This window comes from Buceros rhinoceros, unplaced genomic scaffold (genome assembly GCF_000710305.1).
Source record: "Buceros rhinoceros silvestris isolate BGI_N320 unplaced genomic scaffold, ASM71030v1 scaffold2667, whole genome shotgun sequence".
NCBI classification, from domain to species: Eukaryota; Metazoa; Chordata; class Aves; order Bucerotiformes; family Bucerotidae; genus Buceros; species Buceros rhinoceros.
In genome coordinates this window covers 1-14,416 of record NW_010423737.1, presented here as the reverse complement: position 1 = coordinate 14,416, position 14,416 = coordinate 1, and the positions used below count along the sequence as shown (strand labels likewise).

Genomic DNA, 14,416 nt, shown 5'->3' with positions numbered 1-14,416 from the left:
CAGGAATTCAGGATGAGGTATGAGATCCTCTCAAAGCTGCCTATGAGATATTTTAGCTCCCATGTGCTGGCCCGAGCAGTCCTGCTACTTCCCATTCATCATCTGGCCACGCACCAGCTTTCTCATGTGGAGTAAGCTACTCTTTTACAGTACTACAGCTTTGCATTTTTTAGCAGTGGAGGTGATCCAGCAGCCACTTTTCTGGCTGACACGCAAGCTTTTCCTCCTTTCATCTGTCTAGGCAATGTAACTCCTGCACGAGCTACTGTCTTGCGTGCAGTTCTTTACACTACCTACTTAAACTGATTTCTCTCTGTGTTAGCTCAAGTGTGTAATGATTACCCGTGTACGCCTAAACACAATGGCGTTTTGGCAGGTCTCCTTGTTCCTAAAGAAATGTAATGTGCAACTGCTTGTACATTTTTCTTTGTAATCCTAGACACATAAGACAGAATAAGTTCATTTCCTGTAAACGCTTTGTTCTTCACAGATTGCTGGTATAATCTCAGCTGGGATCGTTTTGATTTCCATTGTTGCCCTGGGGAAATTGCTAGAGCCCTTACAAAAGGTACTGTACTTGTCCTCTGCAGCACAGCCACCAGCACCAATCAGATACTAATGCTCAACTTTGATGGCTAGGACTGATAGCCCTGTTAAGCTATGGTGGCTGATACCAGACAAGGCTCTGGTTTATAGTGTATAAAGTTGAGCACTCTCTTAATATGCATCTTTGCTTCTGAATAACGTATTTTCATCATTTTTCCTCACAGTCTGTGTTGGCAGCTGTAGTCATAGCTAACTTGAAAGGGATGTTCATGCAAGTGTTTGATGTTCCCCGTCTGTGGAGGCAGAATAAAGTGGATGCTGTAAGTAACCTAGTTTTTTCCTTTCTTCTCAGTGTTTTTGTCTGGTTTTTGTTTTACTTTTTAATGCCATCCAAGTTTATCTTAACTACCACATAAACAGAGTTTTAGAGCGTTAACATCAGAAAACTTTTATATACGTCCTCAAAATGCAAGTGCTAGTTAAAAATTCCCTGGTTTAGAGTTTTACATTCTGCTTATCTTCTTTATTCCCTATACCGCATGGTAATGGTGCCAATCAGGGTATTCCTGTGCTTACAGCAATCTTGTGTTGAGATGGCTTGAAAATCAGAATAAAGATGGTCTGTTGCCACATCTACCATTCTGCTTTTGTCTTTTTCACAGTCTAAATAGGTCAGAAATGCTGATCCTTTCTCAATTCACATACATATTTTTGTTACTGCCACATTAGAATCCCACATCTGTCCCTTTGCTGGACTCTTTCCAGGAGTTCCTTGTCTGTCTTCAACTGGGTAGCTCAGAGCTGGACACAATACTCCAGATGTGGTCTCACTATGATGGAGTAGAGGGGAAGGAGAACCTTCCTTGACTGCTGGTCAGGCTCTTCTTCACGCACCCCAGGATACTATTGGTCTCATTGGCCACAAGAGCACACTGCTGGCTCATGGTTAACTTGATGTCCACCAGGACTCCCAGGTCCTTCTTTTGGAGCTGCTTTCCCGCAGGTGAATCCCTAACCTGTACTGGTGCATGGGATGATTCCTCTCCAGGTGCAGGGACCTACACTTGCCCTTGTTGAACTTCGTTACGTTCCTCTCTGCTCAACTCTCGAGCCTGTCCCGCTCACACTGAATGGCAACACAGCCTTCTGGTGTGCCAGCCACTCCTCCCAGTTTTGTATCATCAGCAGACTTGCTGAGGGTCTCTTCATCCAAGTTATTGGTGAATATGTTGAACAGGACTGGACCGAGTACCAACTCCTGCTAGTCCTCAGAAAATGCTTTCTTTTTCTAGCAAGACTAATCCAAGCTAGAATGTGGGTTCATTTGGCATGGTAAGGGATATATGAATGCACATTTTTTACAAACCATTATAACCTTATCTCAGGGTACTTGCTCACATCTCCCACTGTGAATAGACCTTCAGCGTGGTTGTTAGGGCAGGAAAAGATGGCATAGAATGTATTTTCTCCTTGTAGTCTTTACTATGCATAGATTTTACAGTGTGTGTCATTGAGCCTTAGGTAGATCTGAAATATTTTAGTCAATTATTTACTAGTCTTCTTTATAGGTAAAAGATCCCGCTGACTTCAGTGAGAAGTGTGGGCACTCAGCTTTTCGCATAATTGAGTCCACTGGGTGTTCTGCCTGGGCAGTGACGCAGAGAGGAGCTGAGGAGCCCACTCCAACTGTTCTGCCTGAATATTCAGTGGAGACTTTAGAGAGTGCCATCAACCTATTTATATGAAATGCCTCTCTTTGGAATAGTTCTGATTCTTAGATATCACTGAGGAACCCCCTTCCCTCTCTATATGTCCACAGGTAGGGCATCTTACAGTTTGTTATATCTTGGGAAAATAAATTATTTCTGATTTCTAAGGAAAGATTAACAAAGACTGCCACCATCAGAAATAAGAAAATGCAACAGTTAACTGCATCCCCTTTAATTTCACTGAAGTAACAGGATCCTTGAAAAATGTTGTTATGTTTAAAAAACCTTATTTCCTAAAAAGCTGTCTATAAACATAAAAAGCTGCCTAATGAGATAGTGATGGATAGGTGTATCTTGGAGGAAGAGGAGGACTTTTGTATGGAAGTCAGCTAACTGTCAGTGTGCTATAGTCATCTCCAATATTAAATTCTTCTGCTACTCATATTATCCAGTCTAATAATACTTCAGTGTGACCAGGAGTTATGTGTTATGATTAAGAGACTTTACATTTGTTGTTTCCTCTCCAGATGATCTGGGTTTTTACATGCGTAGCATCCATCATTCTGGGACTTGATTTGGGATTACTTGCTGGCCTTTTGTTTGGATTGCTGACAGTTGTGCTGAGAGTTCAGTTGTAAGTAACACAGGATCAGAAGTAATTGTTAGTGTTATACCACAAAAAAGGAAGACAATATGCTGAAAAGCAAGATGATTTGTGGCAGAAAATCAGCTTGCGTTTACAAAAATTTTGAAATGGAAAAAGTCTGTTCTTTAGAACAAAACACTGTTTGTGTGCTATCTTTTCATTACACTGATAAAAGAGAAGCTGCATTGTTCTACCAGTATTTATTCTATATCATGTTGGGTACTCTTGTGGTACTTAGTTATATGTTATTTATGCACCCACATAGCTGAGTTCTGGAAAGGGATAGGAACAGTCCAAATCAAATATTAAAAAGATGTATGAATGGCTTCTGTAATTAATTTATCTTTATAGCATGTAATACTGCTACAGCGAGTTGCACATGCCAATAACCTTTTCACTTATTGCTTATACAAGACTGAGTTTATGGCTGTGAAAGAAGAGTCAGAGAAAGCATAAGACAAAATTTTGTGCTTCTGGCTGATTTATTGCTGCTTAAAGAACACGTGGTAGTGGAATGGTGAGAAAGGGTGGCTTTGCAGAATCTTCACCTTCACTGTCTTTTATTTTTGTTTTTGTTAGCCCTTCATGGGGTGGCTTTGGAAACATTCCTGGCACAGACATCTACAAGAAGGTCAAGGACTACAAAAATGTAAGTCATTGCTGAGCTGTTTCCCTTCAATCTAAAGCCAGCGTAAGACAAAGATGTGCCTTGCATATTGTGGACAACTTGAATTTGGAAGTGGAGTGCTTGAAGATTACAAGTTTAGGCATTAAATTCTTCATCTTGATCCAGATGGTTGATCCATATGGCATGCTGGGGCTGTAAGCTTCTAAAAACTGAATCACCTCAATTATCAGCAAAGATACCCCCCCTTTTTTTTTTTTTAAATTAGATGCATAGTTGAACTGTTGGAGCAGTTAAAATGCTTCTTATTAGCCAAAATATAGCTGCTGCTGTTTAACCTTATATTCTTTGGCAACAGGTTATAGAACCAGAAGGAGTGAAGATTCTCAAGTTTTCAAGTCCAATTTTTTATGCTAACATTGATGGACTGAAAAGCAGCCTCAAATCCACAGTAAGTGATATGTGATGATTTTGGCTGCTTCTTAACTATCTTTGAGCTTTCCTCAGAATTACATCTAGGTGAAGTTAAATAATTTTGATCCTTTTTCTGTAGGTGGGATTTGATGCGGTCAAGGTATATAATAAGAGACTCAAAGCACTGAGGAAGATACAAAAGTTAATCAAGAAGGGGAAATTAAAAGCTACTAAGGTAAACCATTTTTTTCCCTATTCTTTCTCAAAGGATTACTCTTAGAGCTTATTAGTTCAGCCTTAATTATGAGTTCCTCTGTATTCATCTTTAAAATAAAGAAGGAAAAATGTGACATAGTACTATGGTAGGAAGTCTAGGACCTGCAGGAGACTTAGTAGGGCAGTACAGCTCTTGCCACAGATTCGGGCAGCTGTGACAGTCGTAGTGTTAACAGAAGTGGAAGCAAGAGATTGCCTGATCTTACCTCTGCTCCTCACCATCTCAAATGGTCTCTGGCTCTTTCATGTGTACATGCTCCTCTTGTCCAGCTTCCAGTGCAGAGGTGAGCTGCATCAGTTGGCTGGTTGACACAGTCTTCCAAATCCTCTTTAAAGAAAGTAGCGTATGTTCCTCTGAGTATGGAATGTTTGTTTCAATGATTAAACGCTTACAGGAGTGGACAGGTATGGGCAATCTATTAAATCTCCAGAGCTGGAAGTTAGAAATGGGTTTTCTGTTGTCATTGCTCTCAGTGCAGGATTCAGTATTTCCTGAATATATTACAATTTATGGTGCAATTAAATGCTCAGTTACGTAACATTCCAATTTCTGACACAATCATTTTACCATATTATCATAAACAGTAAACCTAATTCAAAGCTGAAAATACTGGTCTTAAATATCTCCTAGAAATAAAGCTATTGAGAGCAGGACTATCCCCGAGGTATTTATTTTTCTGGATAGTGGCCTTTTTGTGGGAAGATGGTTTTTTAAAACACAAAAAAAGAGGAGGTAATTATGTGCTCTGCCTGTTTTTTTAAAAATTCTTGGATGCAGTATTGTCACCTAGCACTGAGGGTACAGACAGGTTCTTTTAGGGATCCTTGGCAGAATGATGATGGCACTAAATTGTAGTTATCAAAGCTTTATTTTTCTTAACAGGATTTTATATTAGTATAGCACAGAATTTGCTATTAGAATGGCATGAAATTTCTACAGACAGAATTGATGTAGTACAATTTATAAGTAGCATAAAACAGAATTTATAATGTGACTTAACTTACAGTTTCTAATCATCTAGACCCTAATTCAGCTTATGGTTTCTAATCACCTGGACCCTCTGCAGATTGGGCCAAATCTTAATATATAGTTTGATGTATCAATATGACAATCATAATCTAGACTCAAAAATCATATAAAAGATGACAAGTCACTCACTCACCCAGTCCTTAGAGGAAGCGGACAATGGTGAAGGTGTCCCTGGGCACTGGGGGATGGTCACAGGTGTCACTGTCCAGCAGCAGTTCTGGTCCAAATTCCCCACTCAGTACTTGTAACTGCTTGATTTTATGGAAAGTGCTCTGTGCACTGGTATGCTTCCCTGTTCTGTGACAGGGTCATCAACATCTGTTTGGCCAGGTGCCTGGGACCTTCTGCCTGGCGCCTGGGAACTTTAAGATGGGTAGGCATGAGAAGAAGAAATCTGGTTTGTCTGCTTGGTTCACAGGACCTTCAAGGCCTGAGAATGGGGGGAAAGGGAACGAATACATGACCTGCTTGGTCACAGAGAATGGCTGCTTGCCTTACAAAATGGTGTTAATTATGCTAACCATGTTACCAGGGACCGGGAGCAGGGGGTACTGGTCACAAGTATCAGTCTTGTTCATTCCTGCAACAGAAGTTATCACAGGGAAGTCTCTCCTGTAATGCCAGAACTTTCTGCATGAATAAATGCTATATTCCATATATTACCTACACATTAGAATGGCATCATCAGCGAGCCTGGTATTAGCAATGAAGCTTTCGAGACTGATGAGGAGCCTGAAGACAATGAAGATCTTCACATTCCCACCAAAGAAGTAGAGATCCAGGTGGACTGGAATTCAGAACTCCCAGTCAAAGTAAACATCCCCAAGGTGCCCATCCACAGTCTCATTCTTGATTTTGGAGCAGTAACCTTCTTGGATATTGTAGCTGTGAGATCAATAAAAACGGTAAGGGCATTTTTTTCTGGTGTTCCATGAAAATGAAACTAGTCAGTAGTATGTAAATCAGGAGCTGTTAGCTGAAGTTGATTTCTGAGTTTTGAAAAGTCTGTTGTTGAAAATACCTTTAAAACTTATTCAACAAGAGGTAGAATATTGGAGTGTACATATTTTAGATGCAAAAAAAAATTTTAAAAATGCATTAAAAGGCCAATACAAAGGTTGTCATCTGCTCTTGAATTAGAACTGCAAAAATGTAGTTTCCCTTGTAAGCATATGTTATAAAATATTTTAGTTATATATTTTGTTTCCACATGCCTCCTGCTTTAATCTGGGTGCAGGATGATGCTCACTCAACACAGAGGTAGTAAAAATTTCATCCTACCACCAGGTCAGTCTTTAGCCACAAGATTTGTTTATTCATTCCATATTATTTAAATTATGAAGGAAGGAAGAATGACTCATGTGTTTATAGGGTTTTCTGTGGCTATACTAGAGGACTTCATCAACCGATCAAGCGAGCTTTTGCCCTTCTGCTCCACAGGAGGTTTCCGTCCTCCCTGAGCTCGCCTTAGGACACCTGCGTTACGCTTTGACAGGTGTACCGCCCCAGTCAATTCATTAATTCATCTTCAAATATCACACTACATAATAAGGAAATACTATTCCTAGTTTAGGGAAAGGGAAATCGCAGAATCATCTGGTTGGAAGAGACCTTTCAGATCATGGATTCCAGCCGTTCCCCCTGCACTGCCAGGGTCCCTGAACCATTTCCCTCAGCACCACATCCACACGGTTTTTAAACACCTCCAGGGATGGGGACTCCACCACCTCCCTGGGCAAGTTGAAGAGATTGAGGCCAAGTATTTCCATTGTTTTTTGGTGCCCCATTACAAGTGTGTAGGACCAGATTGCTCAGTCTTTAGTCTTTTATGATACTTTGTGTGTTCAAATTGCTGCTTTCACTAACTTCACTTTGCAGTTGGGACGTCTTAGCCTATCTATAAACCACATCTTAGATTACCAAGACTCTAGTTTATCAATGAACAGAAGGGGATGGGATTAGCAATCATCTCTGAAAATACTGCTCTAAGAGACTTGCCTGCCACCAGGGAGCCAGAGGAGAATCCAGTCTCCCACCTTCTAACTAAATGAAATAAAAGAATGCTGTGTGTCTTGCTTCAGCCTTCTGCCTAGTTTTGATTAAATTCTGGCTTCTGACACAAAAGAGAGATGAGATCCACAGACATGACTCTTTCCATATGCAGCTTTTTCATCCAAGAACAGGTTCACCTGGTGCACTGCATGAGGGAAAAATCTGTGTAATTGTCTCTAATTATAGCAAAGTATAGCAATTCCTTATTTGTGGTGAATAAACAAAACATACGATTTGGAATGAAGACACTTGGAAACAAATGAAGTGTGTGTGTGTGCCTAGACATTACATATATAGACATATATAGATATCTTTTTCTCCTTACAGACTTTATTTATTTATGTCCTTGATGCAAACTTTTATTTTTCTAGATAATTAGAGAGTTTGAGAGAATTGATGTGAGAGTATACTTTGCTTCATATCAAGGTAAACATCCAAATATTTCTACTACCACTTATGCAAAGAATACGATGAAGATGAGAAGGGATGAGAAGGGAACTCTAGATATATGTGTGGAAGCACTTGTTCTAATAAAAATGTGAATTATCATACCGATAAACATACCGATAAAAACTGTGGTGGGCTGCAGTGGGACACAAAGAATGATGGGGTTTAAAGGAAAGATGGAAAGTAAAATTCAAGACAAAGCTGTGACTGATTGATTTGGCTTATATTTGATTTCTAGTAGTTGCAACCATGTATTTTGACATTTATTTCTTAAATTACTTTGAATTGTATTAACCTGTTATGACCTCTTTTTATTCAGACAACCTTATCTCTCAACTGGAACGTAGTGCCTTCTTTGATGATATTGTCAGAAAAGATATATTCTTCTTGACTGTCCACGATGCTGTGCTCTACATAAGGAATCAAATGACATACAGTGACAACCAGGATCCTATCTTTGAGAAGGTAAGGATAGCTGGTAGCACATTTGCCCTCCTTCTATCAGCTAACATTCATTCTTGCAATGTCCAATACAGTAGGCACATCTGAAAACCAGACATAGGGCTGTAGTACAAATAAAGTGAGAGTCTAGTAAATTGGACAGCTTCTGCAGTACATGAATATTTTACTAGATCAAAGGAAGGGTCTGTCAACCTGAGGATCTTGATAGTGAAAAGAACACAAGAAACAGGACATATGGAGAAAACTTCATCCTAAGACACATTTTCTATTTTCTGACAACTGGCGGCTTAAGAACTTTCTCAGATGGAGGCTGCATTTGCACTATTATATTTAATTGTTGCAGATGGAACTTCCTTTGATGCATCTGTCATACTCCTTTTGAGACCCTTCTACACATTTTAGCTTGACACTGTCCTGTGGTAATGGGTTCTCTAGTTTTAAATGTGTTACATGACAAATATTTCCTGTTTGTTTTTAATCCTGCTGTATTTCTGGATTGTTGGCTGCAATGAATACTCATTCCCTGCTTCCTTTCCCAACACTATTAATAATTTCTTACACCTCTGATCAAACTGAAGAGTCCCATTCTACTTGGTGCGAGTGTGGATGGAAGCTGTTCCATGCTAGTGTTCATTCCTACTGCCCTTCTCTGTGTATTTCCTATTTGAATTCCATATTTTTTGAGATAACCAGAACATTTCGTAGTGTTTAAAGATGTGGGGGCACATTAGAAAAATGGCCTTATAATTTCCCCCTGTCTTTTCACCACAATTCTTTTCCTAGCAATTGCTGTTACAGTATTATGAGTAAATAGTAATTAAAATTAATATTGCTGTTAAATAACTAGGATGGAGCCCTTATTTTTTGGATAATTTTTGCTTACTATGCAGGATATAGACATTTTGTCCTGTCTTATAGAGAGATTAACATTTTGACAAAGCCATACAGCAGTTTAGAAGTCAATTCTGCTTTTATTATTTTTACTAAGCCATAACTAGTTACATAAGCAGAGGCAGGACCAAAGCCTTTCCAACATGTAAGTTTCTCTCTGCTGAACTAAAGCAACAGCTTTGTCAGGTAACAGTAAACAACAGACTCTTCTGAGTTGTGGAAGTTATGTTAAGGTACTTAAGAGTAATAAATCAACTTCAATGATAAGGACAATGTGTAACTCATCACCTTTCTTAATTTCTTTCCACCAAGATTTCACTCATGCAGGAGTCTAAAGAACCCTTAGAATTCACAGAAACAAGCCGTCCTGATGATGAACTTGATGTTCAGGAAGAGGTAACAGACTTTCGAACTGATTGTGCCTATTACTTATAGGATACTGCTGGCTTTATTTCTCTGCCTATAGTATAGAGTCATGCTGTGAGAGTATGGTGGATGAACTGGCCCCTCAACAATTTCCCCTTCCATAAATAAAGAGCCTCCTTGGGCACCTGGAGGTCAGTGTTTAGTGGAGGAAGTCAAAGACTTTTTAAGGTGTAGTGGATAGTACATGCACAAGCATCTCCTCATCTCTGTTGCTTTAGGACTACTTTTGCCTTGCACAGGCATGAATTAAGTGCTTAAGATAAGACTGGGTAAGGCTCGAGGCACCTGAGTCCAAAATTATAGTAAACTTTCCCCCTTCATTCCTTCTTTTAACACAGCAGACATCTTGTTGCACAGTCTAAACGTTTTACAGGAAGCTGCAGCAAAGCAGCATGCTGAACACAACTAACATGCAAAAACACAAGTGCATTAAAGCAATACCATGTTTTTTTGTATTTACAGAATACTGCCAGAAAAGAAAGTAGCACTTACTGCTTAAATAAAAGTGTGAGCACACAGGTCACTTACTCAGAAAACAGGAGATTGGGCTAAATGCCATTTTATTGCCTGAGATGAATTAATCTAGTGATGCATCAGGACCTTAAAAGTATTATAATCCTCCATGTACGTAAAGGCACTATTATTATGTGTCACTCCTATTGTGGTAGTAGTGAGAACCCTGTTCTTAAATCCCTGTCTAAAATGAGGTAGTTTCTACCATAGCATGAAGCCCCGTAGGAAAAGGTAAGGTCAGTTTGGAAGGCAGATTGGTGACGGGAGAAACTGAGACCCTAAGCAAAAGCCTCTTTTCATCAGGGCTTGGTAAGTAGATTGTGGTACTTGGTGCTCCTGATTCACCCCCTCCTTTTTTGAGTATTGCAAGAGACCCAAATATTAATTTCTTATCAATAATATGGGGAGAAGCACTTTCCACTCCTCTGTAAGTCACAGTGCAGGAAGGAATGAAGGATCATAAAGTCTAGAAAGACACCATGGTTCTATAACAGAAGCATTTGGGGATGGCAGGCTAAAAAGACTTGAATTCTGATTTCTATTCACAGGATTGCTTCAATATTGATATTCTTGTCATTAAATAAGAAAAGAAACAGACAAAAAACTACCAATCCTAGGTCAAAGAGTGTTCTGAGAGGTTCCTGTCCTTCACATGTTTTTCTGATAGCCACATTCTGAAGGCGAAAGCTACCTTCAGACCTGCAGCTTCCTGACTGAATTGTCTGATGCAGACATAAGTCAGAGGGATGCTACCTCAGAACAGTTACTTTCTCTGTATTCCAGCGAGGCCGGGTTGAACTTGGTAGTTTTTAGTTAACAAATAGACAAACATTTTGTTTTTCCAAGCGGTGTGTGCTCAGAACTAACCATGGCTTGTTTCTCTTCACCTTTTGAAAACCATCTCACCAGGCTATGCGCAGACTTGCTTCATGAAGAAGGACTGCTGGTACTCTCTTACCTGTGAACTCACCACGGTATTTATGCACTGGTACTATATAAGCAATTTCTGCAATGAAACCAATCTTGGCACTTGAAGAAAACCCCTGATTGTTTGTTTTAATGATACAAATCTCTACAAATCTCCAAATTCTAGCTAACGTTATCCTGGCAATATTCTGGACCTTGATTCAGCAAGCACTTTCTGATATGATACATTGATAAAAAAGTCAGAAGACTATTATGAAAGGTTGTATTTGGTTTTGGGACTAGTCAGGCAGAAGGTGCATTACACTGTTTTATCAGTGTGTACAGGATGAAAAGCTGCTTTGTGGTCTGCTCAGGAGAGTTGAAGAGACTAAAACCTTTGGACGACGAGCCTTTTGTTCTGTACTGGTATGTGACTAGCGCGAGGGCAGAAGTTCTAGCCGGCCAAGGCTTCGACATTCCAGAGCATTAGTGTGAGCATATGTGCCGACAAGTCTTGAAAAATGTATCATCATTGTTTTTCCCAAGCGATTCTTTAAGTTGCTGCAGGTTGTTAGATAACTGAAACGGGCGACAGGTGAAACAGTCACAAGAACAGAAAATGGCACTGAACTACTGTAAAACTTTAAAACAGGGTAAGTTTCAATAGAAAAGACCCTTGGATATGAGTTCATTAGTTCTGTATTAATCCTACTGTGGCAAATCATGCGCTACCATTAATGATAGTCTCTAAAAATGAAGTTTTCAGAGAAGATTATTTTGGCTTGGGCACACATCTTTCATCAAGAGGCAGAATATGACATAAATTAGATGAAAGAAAACTTTAGTCCCCAGGTACTTAGTGGAATCTGTAGAACAGGCTACTCCTGAGTGCTAGTAAGAAAGGCAGAACGTGACCTAATATAGAGGTTTGGGGTTTTTTAAAAAGATAACATAGGAGTTTATTTAGTTTAACAAGTAGTGGTATTTTTATATAGCATATTTTTTCTTTAATATTTGACTGTCCATAATGCAAAAGTGCAATAATTGACAAAAGATAAAGGATTTGACCTGCAAAACTTTGATCCTTGCTTTAGGATGATATAAAATAGATAAGCAGGAAATTAATGTTCTTACTTTTCATGAAGAAGAATTGTGTTTTGATGGAAAACAGACTGCTACCTTAAATATTTTAGCGCAACATTAATTTTTTAAATGGGAAGAACTCCTGCACGATGAGGGAACAGGTAGTAACAAAAGTGTAAGAAATGTCTGAGATAAAACCCCTCTAAGTTTCACGGAGTGGGCTAAGCGGCTTCAGAGAAATTTTCCTCTGTTACACTGCACAGAGATTTTTGCTGCAAGTAATGTTAGTGGAAAATCTCAGGTGAAAAGCTAAGCACTAAATAAATTATTCTGTCCTAAGGCCCTGAGAGAACTCCATCAAAATCAGTGAAAAAAATTCCTATAACCTTCGTTCAGTTGGACAGTATTTTACACAGTGAGGAACAGACTGACATCTTTGTTCTCTAATTAAGGCCGTAACTCCAGTCCTCACGACAGTCATTTCAAACGCAGTACAGGCTAGAACCGAGATGATACCGATGTTCCAGTCCAAGCCAGCAAAACCAGGTTTGTGTTTACGAACAGACGTGTGCCGTTTTTGTGCCAGATTGGCATCTCTACAAACCGGGAACGAGGCATGTGTTTAAGGGGCAAATCAGACTGACGTGCGCCTCCTCAGACGGAAGCATTAACTCCTACATACACCAGTGCTGAGGCTCAGGCTGTGACGTGACAATTCACGCTTGTAGCGCTACCTGTCCTCATCCCTTCCCTTCCGTACGCCAGCCTAGCTCAGGAGGCTGGCACTTCTGCCCACATGACTGACAAAACCTTCCTGTCGGGCCATGGCCCCAGCGTACTGACCCGAATATGAGGCAGCGCAGGCAGCACAGAGCCGTGAAGGACAAGGCCAGCAGCGTGTTTCTCAGAAGCTGTATTGCTTTTCTAAAGTGGATGTACATTTTATGTAAAAAGTAAAATACTCTACCTGGGACTGATAAGTGAGCTTTCAGCTAATTTTTATGCAGAACACATACTATGGAAAAGATGGTATGAAAAATGATAGCAGTGGGTTTTTTTTTTTTATCTTCAAAAGAACACCTGCACTGTGAAGTTCGAGCAGATTCTTACCTGACAGAGATGTGGGCTTACATTATTTTTTGAACCTTCTCCGGTTATTGGCCATACAGGAACTGAGGGAAAAAAACCAACTAAATATTCAACAGTCTTCCAGTTTCCTTTCCAAATATGATGTTTCATCTAGAATTAATTGTGATAAAATATGATGCAATGCCCTTATTCTTGGTCTGCGTATTTCTTCAAGGCATGATTGCATTTGTTCCTCACTGGCACAAAATATTCGAATTTTCCTGAAGAACAGCATTTCACACAAAGCCCACATTGACACAGAACAGTAAGAGGTAACATGCCGAAGGCATTCAGATGCCCTTCTTAGTGGTTCAGGGGGTATGTGCTGCTTAATTTTCCATCTGTGTATCCATCAAAATGAAGGATACCAAAATAATGGATTTTGCAATGAAGCTAAAATTCTCTACAATTTTGTACTAATTTAAACATCTGCAAGTAATGCAACTAGAAGTGCTTATCTTTCTCCAGCAGAATGAAGAAGTGGCATTTTTGTACGCATTTCGAATATTACTGTTCTCTCTTTGCATGTCAGGTATTAGATTTGGAGATACATTTTAAGTTTTTTACCCATTTAAAAAGCTGTGGTTTAAAAGTAATTGTATCCATTAACTAGACAATAAAGTTGTGCATACTGAAAATGTGCTCCATGCATCCGCACGTTTGGTTTTTCTAAACTCTTCCCTATATAAATCCTTACTAAGGAGAAATGCAGAGTTATTAAGGAGGGTTCAGTGTCGCTTCCCTTGGGTCTGCCTTTTGCGGAACAGCAAGAGAAAGCCTGCTCTGTCTGCCTTGTGGGGATAAGGCAAGAAAATAGGCTTAAATGGCAGCTTTTAAATGTTAAGGCTACGAAGATAGAGACATTATCCCAGTCCTGGACACTTCTGGTGAGACAGTCACTGATTTGAGGTGTGTTGAGCAGAGCAGCTCCTACCTTAGGGCTGTGCAAGAACTGCTTGAGGCCACTTTCTACCCCATTGTATTTATATTCCTTTCCATGGACGCACTCCGTATGTCACTGTCCCACGGTATTACACAGGATTTACAAAACGCAAAGTAAGACAACAGTCTTTTAAGGTCGCGAGCTCTATTGCTTTAGGGTGCACTGGAGCTTCGCTGTTCCATCAAGTCACTGGCATTTCCATAAGCCCGACTGGCCAGATTCCTGACAAGCTAAAGGCTGACCATTAGCCGAGTGCGCCGAACGTGGTTTCAGGTTGTCCGATTTCCCGGACGCCTGCTCCATACAAACCGGGCTCCCA

General features: G+C 39.9%; 1 protein-coding gene across 1 annotated transcript in view; it reads left to right on the top strand.

The window, feature by feature from the left end:
- Positions 1 to 10,970, top strand: part of SLC26A4 (solute carrier family 26 (anion exchanger), member 4) — a gene marked incomplete at its 5' end in the record, with an annotated part of 22,737 nt that extends 11,767 nt beyond the window's left edge. The window contains 11 exons of the mRNA XM_010140496.1: positions 491 to 568; positions 771 to 866; positions 2,783 to 2,889; positions 3,481 to 3,550; positions 3,885 to 3,977; positions 4,080 to 4,175; positions 5,921 to 6,151; positions 7,670 to 7,724; positions 8,065 to 8,210; positions 9,411 to 9,494; positions 10,947 to 10,970. Of these exons, the coding sequence (XP_010138798.1) occupies positions 491 to 568; positions 771 to 866; positions 2,783 to 2,889; positions 3,481 to 3,550; positions 3,885 to 3,977; positions 4,080 to 4,175; positions 5,921 to 6,151; positions 7,670 to 7,724; positions 8,065 to 8,210; positions 9,411 to 9,494; positions 10,947 to 10,970 (1,080 nt within the window). The remainder of the gene's footprint in view (positions 1 to 490; positions 569 to 770; positions 867 to 2,782; positions 2,890 to 3,480; positions 3,551 to 3,884; positions 3,978 to 4,079; positions 4,176 to 5,920; positions 6,152 to 7,669; positions 7,725 to 8,064; positions 8,211 to 9,410; positions 9,495 to 10,946) is intronic.
- Between the last annotated feature and the right edge of the window lie 3,446 nt (positions 10,971 to 14,416).